The sequence below is a fragment of the Mauremys mutica genome, chromosome 10 (assembly GCF_020497125.1).
Source record: "Mauremys mutica isolate MM-2020 ecotype Southern chromosome 10, ASM2049712v1, whole genome shotgun sequence".
Classification (NCBI taxonomy): Eukaryota; Metazoa; Chordata; order Testudines; family Geoemydidae; genus Mauremys; species Mauremys mutica.
This window is the reverse complement of record NC_059081.1, coordinates 41,021,291-41,041,175: the sequence shown is the minus strand read 5'-3', so window position 1 is coordinate 41,041,175 and position 19,885 is coordinate 41,021,291. Positions and strand designations below refer to the sequence as shown.

At 41.9% G+C, this 19,885-nt stretch overlaps 1 protein-coding gene across 8 annotated transcripts in view; it reads left to right on the top strand.

Moving 5' to 3' along the window:
• The window catches only part of CHN1 (chimerin 1), a 169,889-nt gene that overhangs the window by 136,461 nt on the left and 13,543 nt on the right, over positions 1 to 19,885 (top strand). For 7 of the 8 annotated variants that reach the window (XM_044978395.1, XM_044978394.1, XM_044978389.1 and 4 more), the window contains 4 exons: positions 1,634 to 1,718; positions 13,123 to 13,296; positions 14,139 to 14,216; positions 15,386 to 15,523. In XM_044978395.1, coding sequence (XP_044834330.1) covers positions 1,634 to 1,718; positions 13,123 to 13,296; positions 14,139 to 14,216; positions 15,386 to 15,523 — 475 coding nt within the window. Of the gene's footprint in view, positions 1 to 1,633; positions 1,719 to 13,122; positions 13,297 to 14,138; positions 14,217 to 15,385; positions 15,524 to 16,107; positions 16,160 to 19,885 lie in introns of all 8 variants that reach the window. The other variant, XR_006572206.1, reaches the window with a different exon arrangement.

Below are 19,885 nucleotides of genomic sequence, written 5' to 3'. Positions count from 1 at the left end.
GCAGTTCCGCATTTTGCCACCACAGAGGGCACTGTGGTGATAGAACACAGCAGCCACTCCAAGACAGCTAGGGAAGAGAAAGAGCCTGCCTTCTTTGCAGCACCTCTCAGGCCAGGTCAGAAGACAGGGGCTATGGGGAGACAGACAGTATGGGGCTGCTGGGGGTTCAGACGGGCTCATAAGGGCTAGTGGGAGAGGACAGACTGGGGCAGGGGCTGAATGGGAGTGGAGGCACAGGGCCATAGGGTGGAGGGAGGTGCAGGGCCACATGGTGATGGGGGAGGGAGTGCAGAGCTACATAAGGAAAAGGGTGTAGCTGAGTGCAGGAATAGAGACATGGGGACAAGAGAGGGGGTACAGAGCCACATGGAGACAGAGGGAGGAGTGCAGAGCCACATGGGGATGGGGCGGAGTGGGTGTCTGAGTGGGGTGAAGGGACATGTGGACAGGGGGTGCAAGGACACATGGGGAGAGGGGCAGATGTGCCTGACTGAATGGGAGAGGCTAGGGGTCAGCTAGGATCTGCATGGAGGAAGCTCCCTAACAACCCCTCCCCGCCTCCCAAAAAAACCTGTTCCATACTTTTACCATCCATATCCAACAACCCTCCAAGTTCACACCCAGGCTCCTTCCCAGCAATTTACTTCCCTCTCCCTCAGCATCTCCATTACCCCCGATTTCCTCCAAGCCTTTGCACTGCTTCTGATGGGTGCAGGAAATATGGTTACGTATTGTAGTTTAAATGAGTTCAGAGTTCTGTATTAATATGCCTAGTAAGGAATCTATTTGGCAAAAAAAAAAATTCCTGAATTTTTTATTGTCTGTATTGTTACAGACATACTTGCTGATAAGTATTTTGAAATAAATGACCAAAAATAATTAAAACTGGTGTGATTATATTGTGTTGTTTTGACAAATAAAATTTGCAGAATTTTAAAATATTGTTTACAGAATTTTTAATTTTTCGTTGCAGAATTCCCCCAGGACTATATGTTGTACCAATACATTTGCCTAGCAGGGCTCTTTCTGATTTAGTCACAAGCCCTGCAGCCCCACTACATACATCATGCAAGACCATTCATAGGGGACAGGCAGCATAAATCCCAAATGAGGGGACCCCAGTTCCCTTACATACTCTTCTCAGTGTTGGAAAGCAGTTGCCGTTTAGTTCCATTTACAGCACTAATGCACAGTGCTGAAATCCCATCCCTGGTGGTGGTCAGGGGAGGAGAGGCACAGCAAACTGTGGCTGTCTGCTAGTTTACATATCCTGGCTTACTGAGCCTAGACCAGCTGCACCGATCTAGGTCAGGTGGGGCTGACAATTCCATCACTTGACCCTACAGATCTGTTTGTGTGAAGCAAAGCCATTTCCTGAGAACTGGACTCCTTTGTTCAGGATGGCCCTCGGGATGGAAAGCTCACCTTTTTCCATCAGGCTGTAAGAATCTTGGCAGTTAAATCTTTGTCTTAGATTGTGTCAGCTTTTCCTTCAGTGGTAAGCCCCAAACCAGAATGAAAGGAAATGAATGCAGATATGACCGTAGTAAAAAGGGAACTGTGGCCCATTTATGCGCATGAATATTATGCCTGTGAAATAATCTAGTCTGTCCTTTCTGCTACTGTTTTTTAGGTTCACACGTTCAGGGGTCCACACTGGTGTGAATACTGTGCCAACTTCATGTGGGGCCTCATTGCTCAGGGAGTAAAATGTGCAGGTAACTGGTTTATTCTTGTTTCTTAAGACAACCCTGATGCTGTAAAGCCTTAGACATACTGTCTATTTCATAATAAATTGTGCACCTAGGGTCTGATCCTCCTGTTAAAATCACTGGAAAGATGCCCTTTAATTTCAGTGATAGTTGTATCAGGTGCTTCTATTGACCGTTGAACCTTACATCTAAATGCCTTCCAAACATTCAGAGATGGAAATAATAATCTTTCCTTTCTTTCAGTATGTAGGAGACGTAGCTTGAATGAGTTTTATTTATTTTATATGGATGAGTCTGTGTGTGGGCATGAGAAACTTATTGGGGATCTTAATGAAGCTTGTAGACAATAATCAAACCTCATAATACCTGTGTGAGGTAGATATTTAGATTTATTTTACAGATGGATAAACCGAGTCAGAGCAATAAAGTGCCAGAGTTAGAAAAGGAGCTGGATACAGAACCCAGGAGTCCTGACTCTGTCTTATTTGTGTGTGTGCTCTAACCACTACACTCTCTCTAATTTGAAAAAAGAATTGACATAAAAATGATTAAAATGGGTATATACATAAATTTATAAAAGCACTCAGAGGCTATGTTATAAATGCCGGGACAGACAGATACTGCATGCATTTGGGAATTTAGTCTCTCTGTTGTAGCTGAAGAACTTAGGTAAAATAATTCAGCAATATTATTGATAACCTCTGAAAAGGGAGAGAAACCAACTATTTTGTTTAGGAGAAAAATATCAAAGTAATTGGAAAAACAAGTTACTTTATTTAAAATGTGCCTTACGATTTTCCAGTAACTAATTTTATAAAGAATATGTTGATGCATGAAGAGCTGCATTTGTTGCCCTGGAAACTGAATTTTCAAGCTAATTTAAGAATTTTTTCCCTGTCTAAAGCTTTCTGAAATCTTGTCTTAAGCAAATAATAAGATTTTTATAGCATCAATGCAAAATGGTAGAAATTTCAACATAAACAAATGAGTTTATAGAAAATCTGTGACTGAAAAATCTTGAAAATATTCCACAAGAAATGTTTGATGTGTAATGCTTTTTATTGTGTCACTGATGCAAATGTTTTTGTCAGCAGAGTCTCTAGTCTCCATAAAGTTTTAGCTTATTAGTTTTAGAAGTAACTGAAAGAAATGAAAGAACATTCATGTGCAGTTATATTCTGTGAAAATGGCACTTCCTAACTCAGTAGTCCTACCCCATGTTTATTCATAGTTCTAGCTACATACTGTACTCATTAAAATAATGTTTTACCACATTTTGCACTTGTTAAATCTGCATAGCCAATGCAGCTCTGGGAAAGGGAGCTTGATTTTATTCTGCTTCGTGCATCAGCAACAGAGATGTCAGCTAAATTTTCAGCGTAGACATTTTATAGTTGATGACACATGAGCCAGAAAATACACAGCTCTCTGTTTCTGATCTCATGTTGAATTTACAACGCTGGCAGTTAGGAAAAATAACAGGCTTTTTAGTTTACATTAAGTAGCTTTGATCTGGAAGTTCAATAAATAAATATGAAAGTCTACAGTTTCACTTTTCAGAGTAGTTGCACGCTTTTGTAGAATGAGCAAAAAAGATCAGTTTTATAATTAAACTGACAGTACTTTTCTTTTTACTATTTTTATTTATAACTACTCTAGACAACATTGTTTTCTTATTTTATATTTTAATGCAGATTTTTCTCCAGAAGATCCTAATGGTTTCCTTTTCTTAGCTTGTATTATGGAAGTGAGAATAACTAGTGCTTTCTCTTTTTCTCTCTTTGACTCTGTACAAAGGTGATTGTAATAAGAAAGGAACAAAAAGGGAAAAAATGTAAACTAGATGGCTTTAGAATTTCAGACATAATTGGACTTTTCTGTTTGTCTAAAGTTGTCATACCGATGTCAATAACACCCAATAAATACCGCAATCTTTTTTTAATTTTTAATTCCATTTCATACTACCAATAAAGTGTACTACAGGGTAAAGCCCACTAAGAGATTACTGCACTTCTTGAATGCTCAAGGCCACTTAACCTGTGATCATAATCTTTATGATGGCTGTCATACCTTATCTGAGGAATGACGGGATGTGCGGTGGTAAGATACTCACAGGCTTCACATAACTCTCCTTGCTCTCTCAACCCCCTGGCAAGCCACTTGTACTCACCCCCTGGTGGATGGAGGAGAGAAAGTGCCACATGTTAATAAACAGCAAACCCTCTCACCAGGAGAAACGAGTTCTGAATGGAGGCCAAATTCTGTCATTTTCAGTAAAATGGATGGTGGCCAGGAAATGGACCCTCAAGGACAGAGGTGTTATGTGGAGGGAATGGGAACCATTAAGGGCTCCGGCAGTGATGTTGGAATGTGTCTGGTGAATGGGTAGGGAAAGATTACTTAACATTCCATGAAAAAGTTCAATTCAGTAAATGTGGTTCTCCTCTGAAAAGTGGCTATGTAAAAAATGTCATCTTCTAAACTCAGAAGATCAGCTCCCCATGTGTGTTCAAAGTTGCATCTTGCTTGCTTGCTTGCTTCGTGTGCATCATCAAAAGATTGTTTACTTCTTCCAGTGAGCTAGAACTGTGCAGTTGAGAGGCTGCACTGGTGTAATTGAGGGCATAAATGAAAGAAAGTGTGGGTACAACAGGTGTAAACGGGGGCTTAATTTTCCCTGTGAAATTGTTTGTTCTTCTAACCTGAACACCTTTGATATGGAAATCGAGAGTCAATAAATGGTGAACCTGGGACACCCGTCACTTTTCTGAGTAGACAGGGCCAGCTCCAGGGGTTTTGCTGCCCCAAGCAGCCAAAAAAAAAAAAAAAGCCACGATCGTGATCTGCGGCAATTCAGCAGGAGGTCCTTCGCTCCGAGCGGGAGTGAGGGACCCTCTGCGAATTGCCACCGAATAGCTGGACGTGCCGCCCCTCTCCGGAGTGGCCGCCCCAAACACCTGCTTGCTAAGCTGGTGCCTGGAGCCGGCCCTGCGAGTAGAAGTCCACATTAAAAATTACAGGATTGAGCAGGATGCAGCCTGCTAACATTCAAAATGGGCTCTGCATCATTCTGGGAAACTCCAGAAAGTCTGACTTGTAATCTGTGTGATAATTTTATTGAAAATGCTTTAGGAACAAAACTGTGCTGATTATAATATTCAGTACTTTTTACTGAGTTTGCTTTTTTAAAGCAAACAATTACAGAGCATAAGATGAATCTATTAGCTGTACAAAAGCGATACTTATTACAACTGTAAATGAATACTGCAGGGAACACTCAATCATTTTGAGTCCTGCTCTTAGCAAGATACATTGGAATAAAAATGCAGGGCATTCCTGGATTCCCTTTATAAGGATAAAAGTCACCCATTTCAGAAAGTAGGAGGAGAAATGGAAAGAAAAAGTAACGTAAGGAGATTGTTGCCATTGGCATATAGATTAATTTATGGCATAAGAGTACAAGTAATACTTAAAAAAAAAATAAACTAGAACCAAGAGAGTCCCAACAACACATTATGCCATATCAGCTAGCTAGTATGTCATAGCAACTAAAACTGTACTTATTCATTCTTTATTACAACTCAGCATCTCCAGCCAGAACTGAGCCTGGGTAACTTCTGTGTTCTGTGCCCCATATACAGTATAATTATCTCTCCAAGGCAGTTTGTTCCTACCCCTTGTGTTGATTGGCAGGGAAAGAAGAGTGATTGTAGACATCTTCCTGCATGAGGTCCAGGGATAATCACAGTGTCAGTACCTCTCTGCTGAGATTGCCAAATGGGAAAGGTGGTGGTGCTGGTGGTTTCTGTGATGTGAACAATAGTCCAGTAGGAACTTGTCTCACATAGACCAAAAAACCTGTGAGAGAGAATTGTAAAGAGCAGATGGCTGCCATTTTGACTGATAAGGATTCATGATTAATCTGTTGCTCCTCTGCACTTCTTGAAACAAGATGATTTTTTTTATTTCCAAAGTTAAGACTCAGTTTTATGTCCAGTTAAGCCTCCATTCCTCCACCAACTCAGAACTGTGCCTTAAAGATACAGTCAATCCCCTCTTCTTTCTCCGTCTACTTTCCCCTGGGTGCACAAGCAACTTCTGTCTGTCTTTGTTTTGTTTTTCCCTCTCTACCTCCCCCCTCTCCCACAACCCTATAATACATGAAATCAAGGCTGGATTCATCTTGCAGCACATTGCTTTTGCTCCTGCACTGTACGCTTAACATTTAAGAGCACAGCCTATCAGCACTAAAGGACAGCATGCGGAAGGAACATGAGCAAAGACAGACTCATGCAGATACCATTTGTGGTCTGAAGCCATCACAGGTGGGAGGTGGTTTTCTGACAGAATAGACAGTCTGCTCATTACCAGAGAACCATGGAGTAGGGAAGGCAGTTTGGGAGCATATCATGTATGCTTGAGACCTGTTTTTGTCCTGAGGCCACTTGGAAGAGCAGCCCAGATCAGTAGTTGCACTAAGGCTCCTGTCAGATCAATACCGTATGTCAACAAATGGTGTTTGTTATGGGTATCATAGCACTTACAAGTAATGCTAGTTGTCAATGCCTGTAAAACTAAAGAACAGTAAATGATTACGTGCACTGCAGAGAGAGTAAACTTTAATTTTTATGTTAAAGAAAAGAGAATTTAACTACCATAAAAGGAAAGCTACTATTTGATGAATGATTTATTGGAGCAAATTCCTTTATATCTGTTCACCCTCATTAAAGCAATACTAATAGTTAGCTCTTACGTAGCACTCATCACTGCAGATCTCAAAGTGCTTTACAAAGGTGGGCAGTGGTTTTATCCCCTTGTGTCAAATGGGGAAACTGAGGAACAAGTCTTAAGTGACTTGCCCAAGGTAACACAGTGATTTAATGCCAGGCCCAAGAATAGAACCCAGGCCTCCTGCCCCTTTCCCACACCACTCTGCCGTTATCATAAATCTATGGAGAATCTCTTAGAACTCTTAGAGGAAAATGTAAATCTATCTTTCAGTACCTTAAACTGTCCCCTCAGAAAGACAAAATACATAAATGTCTTTCAGCTTAATTTATAAATATAATTACAAAGTATATTACATGTGATATAATTTCAATAGAGCATGCTCAGCAGCCACATTTACCAGTAAATCATAAGCAAAAGGAAATCTAAAACTGACTAAATCAAATCAACAGCATAGCTATGCGTATTTTATTCTAAGCAAATATTTGTGAAATCTTTTTTTGAGCTTCCTAGAAAAGCACTGGCTATGTCAGGCTCTTTTTCTAAAGGCAATATCCCTCATAAAAGTAATACCACAGCCTATCCAAACTCCTAGAGTAAGATCAATATGCTATTAAAAATAGTATAGCTTACCTGAAACTTTTTCTAAAACATCGATAAAGGCTGTTTTATTCTGAAATCTGTAAACTTGTCTATCTGCTCGTGAATTTCTAAGTGTACTTTCTGGTGAAGGATGGCTGCAGCTTGATGATAATATACAAAAGAAACCTATACTCAACTACAAATCCAGCCAATGAAATGATCCACTTGTATGATGACCTTATTGAAGTCAATGGGAGTTTTGCCATTGACCTCTGTGGGGCCTTGATTTCACCCATGGTCTTTTAAATCTTTCCTTTATTCTGGACTTTACTGGGCAGTATGTTACTTTATGTAATTTGTGTGGTTTTAACAAATAAGGGTCAAATTTTTCTTTTAGGGCTTGACCCAACTCCCGCGGAAGTCAATGGAAAGACACTGATGGACCTCCACAGGAGTTGGATCAGACCCTTTGGTGTAAATCAGCATTAAATCCACTGAAGTAAACTGAGTTACTCAGGATTTACTTCATTGTAACTGAAAGTAGAAATCGGCCGTAAGCATGAAATAAAACAAACGCTTGGGTCTAAAGCCTGCTAATCTTATTCATGCAAGTAGCCCAACTGAAATCAGAGGCACTACTTGTATGAGTCTGGCAAATGGGTTTTAGAGCCTGATCCCTAGAGGTGCTGAGCATTTGAAGCCAGTGGAAGTAGTGAGTGCTCGATACAACTCAGGATTCGGTTCTCTTGGCCCTCCTAAAAATGCAGGACTCTAAGATGTTGCAAAGCAGATGTGCTGCACTCTGGGATTTAAAAAAAAAAGACAATTTGTTTTAATTGTTTGTAATTTGTCTTACAATACCCTATGTTCCAGCCTCCCAAATTTAGGCTGAATATCGCTACTGTAGAAAATTTGAACAATGGATTGCTCAGGGATTTTGCAGTACTCTGTTGGAAAGCAGCCTGTCATGTTACTCATGCACTTTTTATCTTGCTTGAATAAGCAAACAGTCATTCTTATATTGGTGTGTAACAATCACCAGCTTAAATTCTCATCAAGTCCTGAAAATGAAAGTCTACTGACTAAAACAATACCATTCTGCTTCCACTCAGGATTGTGAACTCAGGGAAAGGACCCTCCCTATGACAAAAGCATAACAAAATGGCTACGTTTCAACGTCTTTATTTAAAAAGCAACATTATTCTTGTTTTAAATGATGCAATTAAATCTTACAAAAATATTAATTTTGACTTGTCAAAGGACTTCAGTTTCAGATAAGGACCAAAAACGTAGCTTTTGTTGTTTTTTTAATAAAAAAAAAGCCTGCGAAGCATAATAATAATGGTAATAGAAATGTGCTCTGCCCTTTATAAACTTCTGTTCAAGCATGGTATATTCCTCAGGAGTGTTTATAATCCTTGTAGCAGTGTTTTGGTGTATGAGAACCAACGAAGTATAAAAAATGAGCATAAAGATGGAAAAGCAATGTTGATTTTTAAAACGTTTCTGGTGTTAATGAGACCTGATCCAAAGCCCCTTCAAATCAATGGGAATCTTTTCATTGACTTAATTGGGCTTTGAAGTGGGCATCAAAAGGATTAGCAGTAACACAGGTAATTAAATTTGGTTTTTTAGAAATATGAATTTCAGCTTGAAAATGTCCCTGCAAGCTAAACATTTTAATAAAATAGCACTTTGCTGTATGCAAATATCCTTAAGATGGCCATGGGAAATGTAAATATTGTTTTAATTCAAGCATAGGACATTTGTAAATACATGTTTTTCATTCTTATATACTTTAAAATGAATTATCCTTGTTCTCACAATACTGTAGCTCTAAGATATCTCTTCTCCCATCAGCGTGGGTAGATGTGTGCTCACAAGACCAACCCAATTCCATAAGCCTTTCGGCTTGCTCACACATCAGTTGAGACAGACCTTTAAGAATATAAACATTGTTTCTGCAAAATGTTTTGCTCCCTGTTTAATATTTAAATCTTTAAAGATAAACTACTTGCAGTATGCTGTATTGAGTGGCTCTTGCAGCAATTTTAGTACATATGATAATTACGCATAGAAAAACTGTATTAATAACATTATGAAGTGCAAAGTCAATCACTCAAAAGTTAGGAAATGCCAGAATTAAGGTTGCCTGTGCACTCTTAGTTCAGCCCCCTTGTGTGTTTGCATTATCTTTGTCTTTAATTACACACTCACCTACTCTTTTACCCCAAGACCCAGGCCTCATTCTGGGCACAGAATGGATGGTGCTCACTTAGCAAATGGCTGTTCTGTATTTTGTTTTCTCCTAGTTGCTCAGTGTTGTGGCCTCAGGCCTTACTTACTACACATTATTCATGTCTGCTCTGAACACTGAATTTTTAATTTCTTCATGGGCTTTTCCACTGTGATTTTCACTATAGTATCTGAATGCTTCACAAACATTTAATGAATTTATTTTTAAATACCCCTGTGAGATGGGGCAGTGGTATTATCCCCATTGTACAGATAAGGAGCCAAGGCACAAAGAGATTAAGGTCTAAAGTGTTCACTAAAATTTCACCCAATTTGAAACACCTAGGATCTGATTTTTTTTCAGAGTATTTAGCATTATATAGCACTTCATATTTTCAAAGCAAAATTCCCAGTTTCTCTCAGATGCAACTGATTTCAGAGGCAGGGATAGAATCCAGTTCTTCATGGCAGCATTCAACTGCCTTAACCAGGAGACTGTCCTTTCTCTTTCTGCAATCCCCTCCCTCACTACCCACCTTCCATCTTCTGCAACAAATGAAGCTGAGGTCCTACAAACAACAGCCTTCACTAGACAATCCTGATGATTCAGCCTCAGAGCAGATCCATCATGTGCACTGAATGAGATAGTGGAAAAAACAGTATGTGATCATGTAACTGAAGACTGTTGTCATAATGCACAAGGGTACATCCAGACTTGATCCCTTGTGTGCCCCATCCCCTCCAACTTGTGCTGCCCTAGTCTTTTCCTCACCCCCGTCTCCTTGTCCCAGTCCCATTCTCCTCACCTAGCCAGTTCCTATCTCCATTCCTTAAACTTCTCATCTCAGTCCCAATACTCTTGCCCAGACAATCTACTACCCTCCCTCACAGCTCCTCGTCCAGTCAGTCTCTTGTCGCTCTCTGCCCAAATTCCTTGCCCCTCCATTTTACAGAGGGAGAAACTGAAACACAGAATGATTAAGGGCCAAATCCTAAAAGCATGCAATGATTAAGGACCAAATCCTAAAAGTATGCAAGGGACCAGGCTGTGCTCTGGAGTTCTTCACAGCCTGAATGAGGAAGGGGTAGGCCCCTAACCTCCTGCCATAGAGTGGTGCTGTGCCACAAACACTACGAAGTCTCAGAAGCACAACACTTTCTGTATAGGTTCTGTTCTCCCTCCAGGAAAGAGAGTGGCTGGTGGATCTGTCCTCACCCCCAATAATTTTTCCAACCCCCACCATGTGTTGGGGTGGGGGAAGCCAACAGAACAGAACTCCACAGTGTGCAGAGGGCCCTCCTCCTTGCACAAGTCTTCTGGTCCTGCCCCACTGGGCCAGTTCTGCTAGCTCAGGGTCTTCTGTGTAGGAGGAGGCTGTCCTCTACATTATTTGCCTAGGGTCACACAGGAAGTTTGTGGCATTAGTAGGTGCAGAACCCAGAATTCCTGGGTCCTCATCCTGTGCCTTAATCACAAGACCACTTTCTTTTCTTCATGGACGGGAGCTATTCTTACACTTAAAGAGTGAAATAGAATTGTAAACAGTCATTTTGTCTGGAACAGGGTTCATAAATTTTGACTAATTGAATGTGACATGTTGAACTTTTATTGTTACCAAGAGATTGAGCACTTTACAATAAATTCTAAGTGACAAAACTCATTAGCTTTACAAACCTATTAGGAAAACAAAGTGCTTTTTGTAATAGCACATGAATGACTGAGCTGGAATTAAACTAAGATACAAACATTGGCTTTTGCTGTTGTATAAAGGAGAACCACACCATCTGTGAACTATTTACTGTAAATTAAAATATCAACAAAGCCAATGATGATCAGATACGAAGGTGACTCCTCTATAGACACTAGATATTTGGGGGGGAGGGCAGAGGGAAGGGATACTGTAAATCTTCACCAAGGCCCCAAACCTCCAAACTCTAACATGTGTTTAACTTTAATCCTATGAGTAGTCCCCTTGAGATCAATGAATAATTGAAAACAATGGGACTACTCATGGTAGGAAAGTTAAGTACACTGGAAATCTTTGCTGGATCAAGGCCTAAGCGAGTGAACACTGTAGGCTCTGTGCTATTATGCTATGTCAATTGAGCATGTCACTTTGTAGGACATTTGCATTGCCAGTTACCAATGAAAGTTCAAGATACTCAGCATCTTCAAGACAAGGGTCCCTACTGCAAGACAGCAGAGACCTGATAAAACTCCCAGTGAAGTCAAAAGGAACTAGGTTAGGCTTTAGACAAGGCAAAATGCTGCTCAAACATCATTGCACAAGACTTACAGACTCAAATCATGGATATGAACATTCCGTTAACTTAGAAGGAACTGCATTGCTCAGCCTGTCTTCACTATGCTTTCTTGTAGTATTATTGCTGGTTTCCCTACTTTTTCCCTACGGATGGAGCATTGGTGTTGATAGATATGCTTGGCCCATTTTTGTACAGAATGAATGTTCTTTCTGCAGATCTGATTTCGGTTGAATTGTACTCTAAAATGAACCAAACCTTCATTTGTAAAATGTTTATAATGAAACTATGGAACTGTTCTTTAAGTAAATTCTTCCCAAATTCATTTTAATTTAAATAGAATTATTTGGAATTTCCAGCTTTCTGGGCTTTCTCTTTCAAAAACCCAGTCTATGAAACAGCATTGGGAGTAATACCTCCTCCCTTACCCTGCTCAGGGTTAAGAGTAAATGTCACAGTCTAACCCTAAGGGTGTGTCTGCGCTGCAGGATTCTTTTGGCAGTGTGTAGTGTACATACATGCATAGCCCTCATAGTACAAGTATAAACAGCAGCGTAGACAGTGAAACATGGATTAAGCCATTCAAGACACTCTGGGTTTATACCCACATCCTTCAGCTGTATGTACCTAGACCTCCTCTACTGGCCCAATCCATGCTTTCTCTATTTTTAGCCGTGTAGTGTCCTGTTGCCTCTCACTGCTAGTCCCCTTCTCCTTTGCAGGGAAAGACTCCAACAGTGGACGGTGGGGAGGGGGAAGGCTGCCAGATCCCAACAGCTGGAGCCTTTCTCCTATGCAGGGGAAGACTCCAGCAACTCCCCACTGCTGGAGCCATTCCCTCCCACGAGCAAAGGCTCCAGCAGCTGTGAAAGGTTCTGCCAGCTCCCCCACTGCTGAAGCCCTTCCTCTGGAAGGGAGTAAGCAGCAGGGAAAGAAAGGCTCTGGAAGTGGGGAGATAGCAGAGAAAGGCTCTGGCAGCGGGGAAACAGCTGAAGCCTTTGCCTGTTGCCTCCCATCTGCCAGAGCCTTTCACTGCCACGTGTAGCTATGCACCACAGTGTGGATGCAGTGTGCTTTTGACTGCAGTATGTAGCTATACATATACTGCATGCCGCCGAAAGTGGTTTGTAGTGTAAACTTAGCCTAAAATAAATATAAAGACCAGAGGAAGGGAAATAGTCACATATAAAATATAAGAAGAGAAAAACATTACAGAATAATAGATCTCTTCCCCTGTGAAAAAGTCCTACAGAATGTAATGGGGATTAAACAAATAGGGTTCTGTTGAAATTACTGTAAAAACCTATGCAATTTGATGGAGAATTATAGACTTTGACAATTTGATTTTCTATTGGTTGATTTCTGTTAAATACTGTAGTAGAGGAAATATCTGGTTTTGCATCTTAGAATGGAATGTATTCAGCTAGTAAGTGTTCTTCAAAATCTGCACCAGTCCTTTTCAGCTTACTCACATAAGCGATCCTTACAGGAATGAAGTCTGCAGGGTCAGACCCTGTAGAAGTAATACATACTTTATTATATTAACATTACAGCACATTTTCACCCAACATTGGGTTAATTGTCTTTTCATTTTTTCTCCCAGATTGTGGTTTAAATGTTCACAAGCAGTGTTCCAAGATGGTCCCAAATGACTGCAAGCCAGATCTGAAGCATGTCAAAAAAGTGTACAGCTGTGACCTTACAACGCTAGTAAAAGCACACATCACTAAAAGGCCAATGGTAGTAGACATGTGTATTAGAGAAATTGAATCTAGAGGTAAGACATCGTTAATGGACTTTGGTTGCTTTAATGATAATCCCTTTAGATTGATCTGGGTCATTTGGGTTTTCGCCGAATTCATGATTGCTCAAAACAGTTTCAAACGGGGCATTTTATGACTGCCAATTATCCTACACAGTTCGTATCATACTTGGTGTTGTTTGTTGGTTCACAAATATCTGTGATTTTTTTAAAAGCTCTGCTGAAATTACTTAATGTCTTACAAGGACTTTTCTAATTAATATACAAGAGATGGACAGATGCAATGCGTGTTTTATAATGCATAGTATATAGTACTGCTTTGACATAGATACATGCTTGCTAAACTCCAGTCTTGGATGATCTCCTATCTTATTGATGTACATGTGCATCTTCCTCTTCTTTATACTTCCCATGGTATTTTAATCAGAAAGATTAACACAGTAAAAACTAGACTAGTCGGTATTTACATATTTCATCTTCCTTGTTCTCCCAGCCCACATTTAATATTCTTTACTAGAATATATGGTTTGCTTCTAAAATATTTACTGTACATCTAATATGTTAATCTCAATTAGCTGGTTAAAAAGAATTAGCTTGTAATTGGTCTAATCTGTTTTTTCACCCCCGGGAATCATTATCATAAACATGATTACACAAAATGATTGGGAGCTGAGCCGAACAATGCGGTTGATGCAAGGGTCAGAGTTAAAGGCATGGGGGTGAAATTGTATTCCAAATGAAAAACCTGGTAAAGCTTGTTGCCTCGTTGCCTTAAGTGAAGAACCTGGCCAGGGACAAGCCAGTTTTAAGGGAGATGCAAAGTTAATACTAATTTTAAAAATGTTCTCTCCTAATAGGTCTTAATTCTGAAGGACTATACAGAGTTTCAGGCTTTAGTGACCTAATTGAAGACGTCAAAATGGCATTTGACAGAGGTATCTGTTTTAGTATCTGCTGCAACTTTTATGCCAGCACATTGTGAAGGATTCTGTTCAGCCCAGGGGTTCCTCAATGCAGGCTCCATCTGCCTGTTGGGCTCTGCAGATGCAGAGGCTGGTCATTATGCTGAGTGGAGGGATACCCTCCCCTTGGAAAGACACACAAATCCCATTTTGGCCTGGGTTGCCAAAAGCTGCCCTTTTCCCTTCGGCAGAGTTTGTGTCTCCGCAGTGCCTGACTATGACAGTCAGGCTCTTGGCAATGATGTCATTGGGTCAGAAAATACTGAACGTTCTCAGTTATTGCCCTGATTTACTAGGGAACCCCCAAGCTCCTCTTTCAGTGGGACCATGAGTCAGCTGGAGAAGAATCTTAAAGGAGCAATGCAACTCGAAGCCTTCTCCCTGGATGATAGCTCCAAAATAATAAGGAACCCCTGGGCTAAACATCCTTCCTCTTCCACCAAAGGCAATGAGAGAAGTAAGGAGTTCCCACCTTCAGTACCCCACGGTAGTAGTCGGGGGTGGAGAGGTGTGCTCCCTCCCCATATGTTTTTTTTACTGAGCCAAAAATTCCATCTCTCTTTGCCTCTCCAGGCTACTGGGGCTACACAAAGAAAGCTCAAATAATACCTGCCTTCTGTGTGGTCCTAGCTGGGCTTGAGGTGCTGAACAAATTCAGGCCCTTACCCAGTGCCCACTGAACTCAAGAATAAATAGCACCACTGCTCTGAGAGGGTGAGTGCATGCCTGTCCTCGCGACTGAGTACTAAAAACATTTTCCTTTTTGCAAACGTTCCTCATTTCCCATTCAGTGCTGACAAATGTGTTTTTGGCAAAGTGATATGTTCAAATTAGTTGATCTGCAACACATTTTTACAACACAGCCAGTCACCATTAAAACAGTCACACAGGTTTCTGCATAAAATTTTTTTGTTAACCTGAGATTGAAAAAAGGACTGGCCTCTGTACAAAAGGCATTAGGCTTTATCCTGAAAAAGTGAAATTCACAGTCAAACAACAGTTTTTATTGGTTAGTTTACATACTCCAGAATCAGTGGCTGTGCTGATCTTAATAATTGCTAAACAGTATAGATTTTTTCATTGACTATTAGTCTAGATCTATTTATATTAAAACATTAATGTCAGCTGCTTTCTATACACAGATGGGGAAAAAGCAGATATTTCTGTGAATATGTATGAAGATATCAATATTATCACGGGTGCACTTAAATTGTACTTCAGGGATTTGCCAATTCCACTTATCACATACGATGCCTACCCAAAATTTATAGATTCTGCAAGTAAGTATAAAATAACATTTTTCCTGTTTTTCTTTCTGCCCCTTTTTCTCTCTCTGTTTTATTTTTTAACATGTGTTATTAATTAAGTACTACTTAAGCGCTTCACATGGGTGCTATAAATTGAGATGAAAGCAGGACTAAGTATGTGCCATAGATTATAAGAATGTGGTGCTAAGTGATCTTTGTTTCAGTTTCTCCTCCATTTTTCTCAAATGTTTCCTTTTCACTACACATAGTGGAAAGATATGTTCTTCTTCAGGTAGTGTCCCTGTGAGTGCTCTACTCTTGGTGTGCATGCATGCCACATACCCTCAATAGGAGATTTTCATTAACAGCGTCCGTTCAGCTCACACATGTGCTGTTGATGTTCTTGTGCTCTGTACCAAGGCTATATCAGACTGCGCAAGCAAACCACCCTCTCAGTTCCTTCTCAACCACCTGAGCTGGAGACGGAGCTAGTGTGTCCGCTTCTTGTCTACCACGGTAGTTTTGGAGCGTCTTGTTAGTTAGTGTAGTTTGTTTAGTATTTGTTTAGCATTTGTGTAAAAAATTAAATTAAAAAAAAACAACTTTTCTGGTTATAGAGACTCCCTCTGGGGAAATTCTCCTTGTGATGGACATGCCCAGTTCACCAGAGTATGTATATATATTTCTTACTATATGTTCCACTCTGTGCATCTGATGAAGTGGGCTGTAGCCCACGAAAGCTTATGCTCATATAAATTTGTTAGTCTCTAAGGTGCCACAAGTACTCCTGTTCTTCCTAGGAAGATAAATCCTTAGAACCCTCCTCCAAAGCCTCTCCAAAAAGGAAATACAGTTCCTCTCCCAGCTAGTCCCCCTCATAAAGGCCTCTGTCTCCAGCCAGATCTATGGCCTCTGAGAGGTCTTCCTCAGGGCTGGGTACCATGGGTGGGAAAGGCTTCTCCATTATGGGGGATGCGGGAAAACACCACAGCTCTAAAACTAAACAGGGCTCCATGAAGACTCTGGTATTGTCATCTGGGGACGGTACCAAACATATAGGATCATTACCGTCATCTCAGACGCCACTCTGTGTGTCCTTCCCACATGGTACAATGTAAGTCTTCAACCTCATCAGGGCCAACCTCAAAGCATTCTACAGCTCTGGTACCGTCGGATAAGGACAAACACTCAACACCACAGGATTTCAGATACCAGAAGGAACTGGTGAAGACTGCTGAACCAGAGTCTCCATTGTTAGCAGGTACTGAGCATCTCCCGGTACTGGGAACTTCTTAGTCTCCAGATCTCTTTACATCTCTGGTGCCTTCGCCCCGCCCCATTCTCTGGGAGCTCCTCTATTAAAAGAAGAGGAGGAGGAGGAGGATGACTGGTCCTTCGTTTCTTCCATTTCAGAGCAGGGTTCTCTGGTACACCCTTACACTAACCCCGTCTCCTGAAGGGGTATGAAAGGTGCTCCGGAAGCTCATCACTCCTGGTTTTAATAATCCTGGATGCCACCTTTCCCCTGTATGCACCTCAAAGGCAATATTAGGATCCCCGGGAAGCCTATTGTTGGCAGTTCTCTAAGGCTCTGACCCTATCCCATCGGGATGATAAGGAGACCCAAGCTTCCCCACCCCAGCAGAAGGAAGAAACATTTGAGGAGCAGGAGTCCAGGGCAACTTAAGAAGCCACAAGTCAGACCACCATCTCAGCCTCTTTGCCAGATGAGGCCCTGATACTTCTCCCCTGCCCCCCATCTGCAGCCAATTATTTTTGCCAGTTCCAGGACCTTGTTAAGACTCTCTGCAGATACCCTTTGAGGAGGTCAGGGAACCCCAGCACGAGCTATTGGACATTCTGCACTCTGCAGCACCATCTAGAGTTGCCTTCCCCATTATCGAGGCTCTACTGGAACACATAGGAAATGCCAGCTACAGTGACACCCACTTGTAAAAGGGCTGACAAAAAATATTATATCCCCTCCAAGGACTCTGAATTCCTTGTGACAAAATTCCTCTTCTATCTTGGTGGCTCCTGCACTTACTGGTGGATTTGTTCGCCTCAGAGATTCACTATGTGGGTCAGGGAACAGCCCAGAGACCTTCTCCTCTGGTAGAACCCACAGTCAGATCTGTGTCTGATCAAGAGTTGGGAGGTTTGGGGGGAACCCGGGCCCACCCTCTACTCCGGGTTCCAGCCCAGAGCCCTGTGGACTGCAGCTGTCTAGAGTGCCTCCTGGAACAGCTGCGCGACAGCTACAACTTCCTGGGCTACTTCCCCAGGGCCTCCTCCCAACACCTTCTTTATCCTCACCACAGGACCTTTCTCCTGGTGTCTGATAATGCTTGTACTCTTCAATCCTCCAGCAATACGCCTTCCCACTCTCAGCTCCTAGTGCCTCTTGCTCCCAGCTCCTCGCATGCACGCTACAAACAGAAGTGAGGTTCTTTTTAAACTCGGGTGCCCTGATTAGCCAGCCTGTCCTAATTGATTCTAGCAGTTTCTTCTTAATTGGCTCCAGGTGTCCTAATTAGCCTGCCTGCCTTAATTGGTTCCAGCAAGTTCCTGCTTGTTCTGGAACTGCCCCTGTTGCCTTACCCAGGGAAAAGGGATCTACTTAATCTGGGACTAATATATCTGCCTCTAACACTGTAGCCATTGCCTGACCCTGTCACATCCTCTTCTACCACCTACCTCCCAATTCTCTGGTCATTGATGCAGTGAACGAGTGGGGCAAACAACATCGAAATAAGTCCACCCCGTAAAACAGAAACCAAAATCATCTGGACATCTGACTATGCAGCAATTTTGTATTGCAAATTACCAAGCATTGATGGCCAAGTACAACTTGACAAAATTTGGGTTGTTTATTGAGTACCTTCGCCCCGATCAAAGAGAACACTATTGCTGAGGGACAATTGCTGGCAAGAACATCTTTGCAGGCAGCACTCGATGCTGCAGACACTGCAGCCCATTCCATCTCTATGGTGGTGGTGATGCATAGGGCTTCCTGGCTGCAGCAATTTCAAAATATGGCCAAGGATTTCCCATTTAATGGATGGAAGTTGTTTGCAGCGAACGCTGATGAATTGTTACATACTCTTAAAGATTCCAGGGCCACATTACACTCATTGGGCACTATACTCCTGCAAATAAATAGAAGTTCAGCAGATTGCAAATGGAGTTCAGAGATCCTGCCCTATACAATTTTCTGGATTCCAGAGACCCATGGAATCCACCAGGAAGAGACACAGGTTCCAGAGAAGGCGATCGTCTCTAAACCCATCTGATGTGGCTCCACAACAGGCATCAAAGCGCCAGTTTTTGATCGGACAGTCAAGGGTCTGAATTTCCAACCCTCATTAGTCTGCCAGCTTCAGTGTTTTACTTACCTTCTCCCATTTGGCAACAGGCTCTTCCACTTCCAGAATGCAGGGGAGTATATCACCTCAGACAAATGGGTCCTGGGAGTAATATCATCGGGCTACGCCATCCACTGTACCTCCCTCCCTCCTCATTCCTCTTCCCCGCCCCTCTTCAGAGACCCCTCTCACGAGCCCCTAATAAGGTACGAAGTAAACACCTTTCTTCCTTTAGGAGCAATAGAACCGGTACCTCCTCAATACAAGGGAAAGGGCTTCTATTACAATTATTTCCTCATACCAAAGAAGAACAGAGGGTGGAGACCAATTCTAGATCTAAGACTCCTAAACAGATTCATGAGTCCCCAGAAATTCAGGGTGGTGACCCTAGCAACTATAATTCCTTGTCTAGATTCAGGGGATTGGTTTCAGCTCTCAGCCTCCAGGATGTGTACTTCTATATAGCAGTGCACCTATCTCACAAGAGATTCCTCTGATCTGTGTTAGGCTAGAATCATTTCCAGTATCAAGTGCTCCCCTTCAGCCTCTCTTACTCGAGAGTATTCTCAAAGGTTCTGTCAGTAGTGGCTGCTTACCTGCTTCACCAGACTATAGTGGTATTTCCCTGGCATCCAGGGCACCTCTTCCCGTGGACAGGTTCCAGATATTATCAAGCCTTGTTAAAACAATTCTTGACAGTCTCCAGACCTCAGTCAGAAACTGCCTTCAGCTTCTGGGTCACGTGGCCACTTGCACTTCCGTGACAAAGCATGCAAAATTACACCTCCGCTGTTTTCAGGGGTGGCTCAGAACGGTTTACTCACCGAACAGATACAGTCTAGGCAAGCAGGCATCAGTATCCCAGTGGGTGAAGCATTCCCTAGACTGGTTGACGATTCATCACTATGTAGGGGGTCTCCTTCCTCCAAATTGCACCAACAGTGACTAACCACAGACACATCTCTCTTGGGTTGGGTGGTGCACTTTGGCTCCCTGACAGCACAGGGCAAATGGTCACCTCAAGAGACCA